This window comes from Morus notabilis, unplaced genomic scaffold, assembly GCF_000414095.1.
Source record: "Morus notabilis unplaced genomic scaffold, ASM41409v2 Scaffold1194, whole genome shotgun sequence".
Taxonomy (NCBI): Eukaryota; Viridiplantae; Streptophyta; class Magnoliopsida; order Rosales; family Moraceae; genus Morus; species Morus notabilis.
The window spans coordinates 30,090-42,105 of NW_010358058.1; the positions used below are offsets into that span (position 1 = coordinate 30,090).

The following is a 12,016-nucleotide window of genomic DNA, read 5'->3' on the forward strand; positions in this document are numbered from 1 at the left end:
TGGGGTGATATAGAAAAATAGTATTTGAGAGCAGTGGAAGAAAAGAAAGTTTAAGTAAGGATCAATCAGTGGTGCAAGTTCGGGTGGCGGGCATGCCTGGTGCCCGAAAATTTTTAGGCATGGCGGGCAGGTGCGATTCGCCGCCCGCCTGAGGTATTTTGTTGGGCACGAGCTCGGGCAGCCTGAAAAAATTCATTCCCTAGCTGCCCGCCACCATGAGAAGTCGTCCCCCGCCGTCCGCCATATTTTTTTTTGAATTTTCTGGCGTAACCTGAATTTGCCTGAATTTTTTTTACCGTTAGCCCAAATTTTGCCTGTTGCCCGAAAATGCCCGAATTTTTTTGATTGTTAGCCTGAAATCCGCCTGAATTTTGAACCAAACGGATCTTTTTGCCCGAACCTGACCGCCGCCTAATTTTTGCCCGACAATTTGAAACCCAACGGCTATATTTTTTACCGTTGCCTGACCTGCCCGACCCGACCCGAGTGCCCGAAAATGTTACTAGCCGTTGGACCCAAATATTTAGGGGAAAATTTTTTCTTTTCAAGCCAAAAATTTTCCTATAAATACCCCCTCCCCCCAACCATTTTCTCCACCCAAAAACTCTCATTCTCTCTCAATTTCTCTTAATCTCTCTTAATCTATCTCAAATCTCTCTTAATATCGCTTAAATCTATCTCGATCTCTCTTAATCTCTCTCAAAGCGCTCTCAATCTCTCTTATTTTTCATAATGGCTTATTCTGGTTATGGTGGTGATATTCTCATTGATGCCTAATTCAACATCGAAGAAGGGCAATTTCTTAATGTTTTTTAAATGCAGGAATCGCAAACTACGGAAAGAGTTGCTGAGGAAACTGTAAATCCGACCCCTGGTGGACGTACTAGAGGTCGGGGACGTAATGGTGGTGGCACTGGTGGGCGTGGAGGAGAGACAAGCGGTAGTGCTAGTGTAAGTGTTGCAAGTTCTAAGAAGAAATGCAAGCGCACCTCAGCAGTTTGGGAGCACTTCAACACATTCGATGAGGTCGACAATAACGGTAACATTAAATACATAGCTCAATGTAAATATTGTGATGAGAAATTATAATGTAACACTATTCACGGCACTACACACTTAAGAAGACACTCTGAAAAGTGTCTTCAAAAGCAAGGAGGCGGAGCTGATCTCTGCCAAACGCAATTATCTTTTGACCGCCAAACCGGCGGTCTAAGCACTTAGAAATACGATCCGCAAGTTAATCGTATGAAAATGACAAGATTAATAGCCACATTAGATCAACCACTAAGTTTTACTGAACAAAGAAATTAGCAGCGTTATATTAAAATTGTACATAATCCTAATGCACATTTTTTTTTCTAGAACTACTCTTAGGAAAGATGCATTAAAATTATATAAACAAGAAAATGAAGCATTAATCAACCTTTTACACTCTACTAGTGGTTGCGTTGCGTTAACGGCGGATATTTGGTCCGCCGTTGCCAACAAGGATTATTTAGCTGTAACCGGACATTATTATAAAGGTTTTGATTTGGATAAGAAAATCTCAGGTTTCAAATGTGTTATAGGATCACATACTGCCAATTTAATATATAACACAATTTTATCTGTTATTGATGAATATAGTTTAAGAGATAGAATAAGGGCCATAACATTAGATAATGCAACTGCAAATACTAAAGCAATAGAACTTTTTTGAAAATGATTTAAGTTTATTCGGTAATAATGATATATTTCACCAACGTTGTGCATGTCATATAATTAATTTAATAGTAAAATCCGGTTTAAAATCAATGTCAGGTCATATTAAAAGAATTAGAGATAACATTGCTTTGATTCAAGGTAGTAATCAAATAATACAGTATTGGTTTAGATTTCTACAAGCATGTAATCAAAATCCTAGAGCATTAGCCTTAGATATGCCCATAAGATGGAACTCCACTTATATAATGCTTGAACAATGCATCCCCTATAAAGATGCTATAACAAATTATGTTAGTGCAAAATTAGGACAAAGATTTATAGATGAAACTGATTGGCAAGTTGTCGAACTCTTGTATAACTTTTTAGGTAGATTTCACGAAGTTACCTTAAAACTTAGTGGAACTTAATACCCAACGTCACCATTAGCGTTAGGATAACTTTTAAGAATGTCTATTTTATTTAGTGAATTTAAGACACACGAGGTTTTAGAAGTTCCTATCGCCTCTATGGAAAAGAAGTTTAAGAAATATTTGTCTAAATTACCCATGTTGTATGGTTTTGGTGTTATTTTCGACCTTAGATTAAAATTAGAAGGTTTAGAAAGTGGATTAGATAACTTAGGTGAATTTTTAGCTATCAACACTACTGAACAATTTCCTATTATAAAGGAAAAAATATTTTCTCTCTATATCTCTTACGAAAGTAGGTTTAGAAACACACCTCGTGTGAACAACCGCAACAATGAGATGACAATCCGCATTCATTCTTGAATGTTTTCGGGCTGTCTAAGAAGAAGAAGAAGAAGATGACGACTCAAGGTCAAGAAGAATCTGGGAGTAGATCTTCGTCAAGAGGTGGCGGCAACAGCGGTGGATTCAATGAGTTAATGGCGTACCTGAGTGAGGGCTTAGTTGTAGACAGTAGTGAAATGTTTGATTTGGTTTAGTGGTGGAGGGCACGAGCATTAACTTGGCCGATCCTAACACGACTGGCAATGGATATTTTTTCAATCCCGGTCTCCACTATTGCAGCCGAACAAGCATTCAGTACAACCGGCCGAATACTTGAAGAACGGAGAAACGCATTGCAACGAACTATTGTTGAAGCTTTGGTGTGCATCAAGGATTGGGATCGTTCCGACCAACGCTTACACGATACAATCTCACCGGCAAGCCAAGAATGGATCGACGAGTTTAATAGATTAACTTTTAATTTTCAAGACGATCCTTCTACTTCAAATTAAATTTTTTTATTGTAATTTGTAAATATTTATTTACTTTGTAATTTCTAATTTGTATAGTGTTATTGTAATCTTGTATAGACTTTGTAAATTCGTCAAATTTATAATTCGCCCCACACTGATTGCACTATTTTTTCCTTACCAAGTTTTTATCCCAATTGGATTTTTCTTGGTAAGGTTTTTAACGAGTTAATCATGAATTACAAATTTAAAAATCAATGAAGAAATAATTTTTTTTATATAGTTCTTGTGTTCATTTCAAATTTCAAATTGTAATATATATAATATATATACACATTATAATTATACAAATACAATATAAAAATATAATATAAAAACAAGTTTGAAAATTCGGGTAGCCAGTCGGGCATCGGGCAGCCCAACCGGGGACAGGCAGCCACCTCCTGCCCAAAGCCCGTCCAAGGTGAAATTCAGGTCGGGTTGGGCAGTTCGGGTTCAGTAATCGGGCAAAAATTTAGACTTTTCGGTAGTCGCGGGCGGCCCGTCCAAAATTTCAGCACTAGGATCAACTTAATATTAATTTAAAGAAAAAAAAAGTTTAAGAACTTTTCAAGAGTTTAATTTAACGATTGTTAGATGCACCTGCCAATGAGTCAGAGAATAAGAAATTTATTGAATAATAAATCATTGTTTAAGTCAAGCCTTAAGCCTTAAAAAATCTTGCCAATCATTAGTACATTAGACTCTACCAATAGGAAAAAGAAAAAAAAAGAATACTTTTTATAATGTCTACATAATTTTATTTTATTTCCTATTTTTTCTTCTTTTCTTAATTTGTTTTTGCTTCTTCCTTTTTTTTTTTTTTTTCTTTTTCCTGCTCTTTTGTAGTGTAACGCTTTGATTGAAACATCTATTCATACATATACAAATGAGTCAAGCTTCTTTAATGTCCACCTTTATCTGTGCCACTCTTTTTTGTTGCTTTTTTTTGTTACTCGAGAATTCTCTCTCTCTCACTCACACACACCCCAATCATTACTAGATTTTTTTTTTTATCTTTGGCTACCCTCGTGACTTTGAAATGTAGTAGTACGATTTTTGTGGTTTAAAATGAAAATTTTGAAAAGGGTGATTTAAACTTTTCGTTCAAACCAAAAAAATAAGTATAGATGCGGGCAACCTGTAGCTCGACAAGGGATTTCGAATAGGCTAAAGTTTGGCAAGCCAAGGTCAATCGGGCTAGCATGAACTTTTAAAGGCAATTTTTTTTTTTAAAAAAAGGACTTTGAAAACACTTTTGAGCCTCGAAGCTTGGTCAGCCTGGAATGGGTCGAGATGGCCCGAGTCTTTATGCTGGCATGCTCAAGAGTAGTTTGTGCCAAAATGATTGGGCTTCAAACTAACCCATTTGACATAACCCGAACTTGTAGATCTAAAAACTTATGCAAAATCATGAGTTGAAAGGTTCTTTTATTTACAATATCAAAAAAATCATTGTTTGAACCAAGTCTCAAAAAATCTTGCCAATAATTAGTTTAATTGGACTTTATCAAAGAGTCCAAACCAATTGAATCGACAAGTTAACGAGAAACTTTCTTCTTTTATCTTATGGATGGCTATAATTTTCATTGATAGGCCTCGTCCCGAACAAAGCGGTGATGGGAGATAATTATTGAGGTTGGGGATGAGGATGTCGACAAAATCTGGTCCCTAATTTGTAGTGGGGTGGGGACGGGGGAAGTACTCTCCACTCTATCTCTGCCCCGATATTAATGTGTTATTTTTCATGTACACACACGGTCTCTTAAAATTACTTTTTACTTAAAAAATAGTAACTGCATTTTTTAATTAGGAAAAAAAAACTACCGATTCTTGTACCAAGAAAAAAAGGGCGAATTACTAATCTTCTCTTATGTTATATATACACATAGGGATGCATTGCCTAGTACCTCCAAATCCCCCTTTGAAGCTATTAAGAATAGACAAGAAAGGATAATTTACGTTTATATTTTTATGTTTTTAAACTTTTTTTGTTTATGTGTTGGTTATTATTTTAGATTCAATTTGCAATATGTTAAGAATTTAATTTTTATTATAAAACTTTTAATTTTGGTCTAAATTTATAACGAACTTTTAGTACCTTATTTTATTTTAAGTTGCTATAATATTTAAATACATAGTCTTATATGATGAGAAATGGGGCTGTTATGGAGAAGGTGTTAGGATATATACCCATAAATCAAATAAGATATAAATATTTTTGTTGATTATTAATGAAATGAGAAATTTTTTCAATATTATTTTGTATGCATGTGATGTTTTATAAATATCAAAAATCTCTAGATTAATTTAGATGTAACTTTAAACATTGTATATAAGTGTTATATGCAGAGGATAATGTTTGAAGTAAAATAATATAAACTTGTCTGTAATTATAAATTAAAGTTGGGATGTTTAATTTAAATTTACTAGTGCAGTTCATTACATTTTGAATGAAATAATCTTATCGTAAATTGTTAATAATGAGATTATTAGAATGAAAGCACTTTATGTAATATGATTACATAGGACCAGAACGCGATTAATTATGAATCTCTAATAAATTTTGTTATTAAATAGAGCATTCAATATTAATCAATGATGGTCTTATATGAATTAATCTTAATTCTGAGTAATTAATAGGCTCATATTTATGATATTATGTTATTTGACATATTGAGTAATGGCACATATGAATAGTGTCAAAGTCTTGGTATATCGGGAGCATAGTAAAATAAATAGTCGAGAATATTAATTTACAAGATGAAATCCACTCCTTCATAATGAAGTAGATGGATGGTTCCCATAAGTGTTGATTTGGGACTTGAATAATAAGAGCATTGGATCATAAAATATATTATTCATTGGAGGATCAATGGTATTTATGGAGAAAGATATATTTAAAGAGGTCAACAGAAAATTCATAACTTTAATTATGAACCGTTTATGGAGGATTAATTCATATGTGGTGACTATATCAATGGACAACACAAATTTCGTGAACATAATTGTTTTATAATTTTAAGAGTGCAATTTCAAATTTATAGTGGAGTAATTTGAAATTAATAATTTTGATATATTAATTAAGGTGTTAATTAATTATCAAAATTATTGGAGCTAAAAATTATAATATTCACAGTTCCTCTCAACGGCTTCAGAAGATTGATGCGAATTATATATACCATATTGAGTTGTGATTATTAATTTAGAATTGAGAATTTTAAATACACATATAAATTAATTTGATTAATTAATATTAAAATTATTTTAAATTAATATGGATGAATCTAAAAAGATAAAAATTTTCTTGCACTCTTAAAACCTCCCACGTTTCTCATTATGAGAAAAGATTTTTTATTTGGCCAATAAGATTTGGCCATAATGTTAATAAAAGAAAAAAGGAAAGCCACGATTTCCTTTTATATACGTGTGTGTGTGTGTGTAATAAACAAAAGGATAGCGAACGTGCGGCAGTACACGTTCACTCAAAAAAATAAATAAATAAATAAATAAAAAAGAAGGAGAAAGTGGGCAAGTTTCCCACTTTTTCAGAAGTCGTTGCATGGAAACGTGAAAAAGAGGATTGATAAATATATACGTGCTTCCTGCGAGAAAGCGCAGGTGAAAGGAGAAAGAAAAAAGAAAAAAAAATTTACGGGACAACAAAAGTAAAACTAAAGTATCACATATTTTTTTAAAAAGTGAGTGATAATTATAAATGACCTTCTTATTTATTCATCTTATGTGTTGAAAAATTTATTAACACACACGTTTAAGTTCACGTTAATTTAAATTTGGAAGAGTTTAAGATTTACGTCGTAATCAAACAACAGTAAAATTCTTCTTCTCTTTAATTTCTTTGTAGTTAAATTAATATGAAATAATAATCATATTAAATTTTAATTTATGTGATTCGATCGATACCACATTTCTACACAATTATTTTTAAAAATTCAATTTGAGAAACCAACATAATTATCTACCAATGGGGGATCCCTAACTCTGATCCTGCGCGTCCTTAAGCGGGATGAGGACGAGAATGAGGATAAGGATGAAAAATCATTCTCCGCCCCACCCTACCCCATTATTATCCCTATAGTTTACCTTTGCTTTTCTCAATGATACGCCCTTTTTTTGGGAGGAAAAACTTCCTTTTTATTTGAGTAAAAAGAAAAAAAAAATAAAACTTTAATCAAACAAAGACTATCCACGAAAACAAAGCCCGTCAGGCCAAGTCCGTTAGAGTATTTCTCAATTACAAACTCAACCACTTTATGGATTTATTTTTTTTTTTTGGAGTAAAACTTAAAAAAAGTTTAAATTTAAGTTACAATTTTATTCAAGTTCATGTTCATTTGTAAAATTTGAGTTTAAACTTGAGTTTGAAGCTAAAATTTGAGTTCAAATTTCTCCTTTAATTTAAGTCCTTAAACTCAAACTCAAGTTAATGAACATTATTTTTTCTATTCTTAAAAATTTCATAACTTTTTTGTTTTAATTCCGATTAAGATGATTTTTTTCTATGCGTTCACTACGAAAAGACGAATAAAACCCCACCCATATACCCTATTAAAATTTTTCATCACCATTGAGTTTTTATTAAAATACTATATAAATACAAATTTAAGTTTTGACTCACTCAAACATAAACTCAAATAGATTCTCAATTCAAATCATAACTCAAATGTGCACATCCAAACACAAACTCAAGTTGCAACTTCAACTTAAATTATAACTCAAATTTAACTTAAAATCTACACTTAAATCACTATAAATTAAAAATACAACCAAACAAGCCATATATATTCTTCTAAAGTTCTAAGTCAACTTCTTTCACAACTCAAAACATAGCAAATCTCACCTCAAAATGTGGACTCACATTTGAAGCCACATACAGTAAACCACGTAGCAATCACACGCGAGCTAATATGAGATTAGCCCCACCCCACATACATTCACTTTTATTTAGAAATATATATTTCTATTTTCCCATCCGACCTTCAATCCTACAAGGCAAACAAACAGCTCTTTACATTGGGTTTTTGAATCTAGTTTCTGATCGTCAATGCCTTTTGGGAAAATGAGTTTTGCGGTTTCCGATGAATTGTTGGCGACTTTTGCTCCGATTGTTTTATATTGGGTCTTTTCTGGAATTTATGCTCTTCTAGGTTCATCTGAGAATCATCGGTTACACTCAAAAATTGATGAGGACGAGAAGAATTTGGTGTCTAAACGAGCTGTCGTTAAAGTGGTTCTTCTTATTCAAACCATTGAAGCTTTTATTTCGATCGTCTTATATACGGTATGAACATGACTACCAAAAAGACCAACAAAAAAAAAAGTTCATAACCACATGGTTTTATATTGTTATAAAGCTGTTCATAACCTCCAGCATTAAGTTGTTTTTTTTGCAGCCCCTATCCTTATCATGTGGTTTCCTGCTAATCGGCAACTACTTTTTTATTTTTTCTTTTGTAACTGCTTTTACTGGATAACTCACGCCTGATGTATTATTAATATGTTCATATTGTTTTATATGTCTTGATTTTTATATCTGGAAGACTAGATTATGATGGATCATGTCATTGTGTAGATCACAGGGAAAGATAACAAGGACGTCGCGGGTCCAAAGCCTTCTCTAATGGTTTTAGCACGACAGTTTGTTATTTCAATGTTGGTTTGGGATACTTGGCACTACTTCTTTCATAGAACCTTGCACGTCAATAAGTTTTTGTACAAGCACATCCATTCTCAACATCACCGCCTTGTTGTTCCTTATGCTTTTGGAGCTCTTTATGGTCATCCCTTGGAGATCCTTTTGTTCCAAGTAATTGGCGGCCTTTTAGGTGTTCTTGTATCTGGCATGTCTCCACGAGCATCTATCTTCTTCTTCTCCTTCGCTACCATCAAGGATCTCGATGATCATTGTGGATTGTGGCTTCCGCGCTGGAACCCTTTCCACATTTTCTTTAGAAACAATTCCGCATACCATGATGTTCATCATCAGTTATATGGAAGCAAGTATAACTTTAGCCAAACATTCTTTGTTCATTGGGATAAAATACTCGGAACTTATATGCCTTACACATTAGACAAGAAAGCCGGTGGCTTTAAAGCACGGACTTTAGAAGATTACAAGGATAATTGATTGTCATATGATCAACACAAACAAATTATCACTCAAAATCTTTATAGCTATCGGTATTATGTTAAATAAATATCATTTTATGATTTTACTCTACATGTTACGATTGTGGGACCGTACAAAATGTTACATATATATATATATATATATATATCTGTGTGTGTATATTAAATAAGATTGAGATTTGTTTTTACACTTGATATTGAGCTTTGTATCGAAGGATTGTCTCCCATATATATTAGAATAAGGATAATTTGATTGATTTGTGATATATCAAAACAAGAAATGATGGAAAATTAGGTTCATTATGAAAATAATAGAAATTCTAACCCAATTTTATTATAACAACGGAAAAAAAGTAAAGTATGTAAAAGGATAATAACAATACAACAAACAATTATTAGAAACGTAAATCTAGTAATTTTACGAGACTGCAATAATTTTATGGTAATCGTACCTCACTTATAAGTGAGAAAGCCCCTTATAGATTATATAAAAAAGAGAATGATGGCACATTCTACAATAATTTTCCTCTCTTCTTCTTCTTCTTCTTTATACCTTTTTAGGTTTAAATTTACTCTCTTTCAACTTAAATTATATTCAATGGTTTGTTTTAATCCACATGGCCTTATTTAGCATACTTATACGTTTTCATAACAAGTAATGATTGGACATAACAATTTTGTTTATTTGAACATTACTTAATATACCCATAACTTTATATGTTCTTACCACAAAAACAAAAAACCAAAAAAACAAAAAACAAAAAAAAAAAACAAAGAATGAAGTAAATGATATTTTTGTTACCAAGCACAAGGAGGACGTCCCCATACTAGTATTATAATAAAGGAAAAAAAACAGAAATTAAAATCTGGGACGTAACGTTAGACCACTCATTTGGACATACTTGTTTAGCAAACGTGCAAGGTCAATATGGGAGGAATTTGGACTTTTACTTTTGAAACTGAAAAATCTTATATCAAACACAATCACCCCCAAGTATCTGATGATAGGAATAATTAAAAAAAAAAAAGGTTGATATCGTGTTATTTTCTATTATATTAAAGAAATAATTTTTTTGATAAAAAAGGAAATTGTGAATTTAGAGTATTGCTGGATTTTATCTGTGTATCACGCTATAGAACTATTTTTTTTTCAAAAATCTTACCTCAAATTCTTCTCTTAACGTTGAAAACTCGTTGAAATTCTTCTTTGGTTCAAGATTCAAAAGATTTGACAATTTTTTTTGAACGAGAGAGAGAGAGAGAGCGTTCGAGAGAGAGAAACGACAGAGAGAGAATGAGAAAGAGAAACGACAGAGAGAGAATGAGAGAGAGAAACCACAGAGACAGTGCACAGGAAGGAAGGAAAGAAAAGGAAAGAAAGAAAAAAAAAGAAGAAAAATAAATAAAGGAAAAATCATGTTATTTTCAAAAGATATTTATAGAAATGGACTAGAAAGTGTGTCTACATATACTTTTAGGGTGAAAATATAAATATTAAAAATATTTAAATCCCTTGGAAATATTTGAATTTACATATCATAAACATTTAATGAACATAATTATTTAATTAAACTAGATTAGGTACACTAATAAATCTCAATTATCTTAATTGATCCTGTTTAATTCCTCGAGGTGTTACAATCTTACTTTGGGAAGTGGGAATCGTGTGGTTGGTTGATCTCTGTGAAAAATCGACGTCTTGTAAGAGGTCCGACAAAGCCTCGGGTAGGAAGATTTGTTGTTTTGTAAGAGGAGTAATCGGTGCCGGAAAGTCAATCGGATAGTGGAATAGGTCGGGAGGAGGTATATCCCGATGACAGTGGATGTAGGCAAATTAATTTGTCGAACCACTATAAAATCTTGTTTGCATTCTCTCGACCCTAACTCTTTAATTTTCGTGTTTTATATTGATCTTGATTGATTTGACTCTTGGTGTTTGATTTGTTGAGCTTGTTGTGTTGTATTAACTTCTCTTTTTGTGCATACCAAGTGTTTAACAAAATTACCGTGTTAAGTTAATTATCATTATTTGCTCTAATTTCTCAATAGTTGTAAAAATTTTCAAAAAAAAATTGTAAACCCAGTTCACCCCATCTTGGGTAGCTTTACTTAGGACAACATATCCAACCATAAGACCCTGTATATCATGAGACAAATGATGGCCAACATCCAATGATCTTCTCCATTGTATAGTACAAAAAAGTGTCAGTTAGGATCTGCGTCCATAATCACACGTGTGAGGCTGTTTGTTTGTTCTTCGATCCCAACATCCGCTTGACCCGGAATGTATAAGGTGATCATCGGGTTCATGAAGCCCCACCAATTGAGAGTCCTCGTATAGTTACGCATATGCCACAAATGACATGAAAAAAATGACAGAATCAGTTATACTTCAAGTAATACTTCATTTTAAAATATGTTTAGGTATAGCTATATTACCACATATGAGCCATAATATTCCCCACGTTGAGTTGTTGGTAGGTGAAAATCCACTCAATGTCATCAATGGTGAGGAAGAGAGGCGTTTTCTCCACATGCATAATGTCATATGGCATTGTTATCACGATCGTGCCACCGGGACCAATGTGCTGCCGTGCATATATCAACAAATCTCTCAATTCTGGGGGTATATTTTGCAACTCATCTGGAACTGATTGTGTTAATTCACCAAGCCCTGTCGCAACTTTTACTTTTTTAGGTGCAAGAGTGTAGTCTTAAGATCGCATAAATGATGGTTTTTCTAGAAATTATCGTCTAATATGTGTTGTTAAATGACACATTTGTTGTAGTGAACCTGAAAGATGTTGTGGTCTTTCAAATCCGCACATTCTGTCAAGTTTTTCAATTAAAAAGTGAAAAAAGATAAACGAAAGAACAAAAGAAATTGCTTGCACATTTCGCATAGAATGTTACACGCAATGT

The 12,016-nt window shown here is 32.9% G+C and overlaps 1 protein-coding gene across 1 annotated transcript; it reads left to right on the forward strand.

The window, feature by feature from the left end:
* The first annotated feature begins 7,945 nt into the window (after positions 1-7,945).
* On the forward strand, positions 7,946-9,203 carry LOC21386735 (sphinganine C4-monooxygenase 2). Its single transcript, XM_010091449.2, has 2 exons — positions 7,946-8,246; positions 8,538-9,203. Exons 1-2 carry the CDS (start codon positions 8,010-8,012, stop codon positions 9,090-9,092), a joined length of 792 nt encoding a protein of 263 aa, XP_010089751.1. The 5' UTR covers positions 7,946-8,009; the 3' UTR covers positions 9,093-9,203.
* Positions 9,204-12,016: the final 2,813 nt, after the last annotated feature.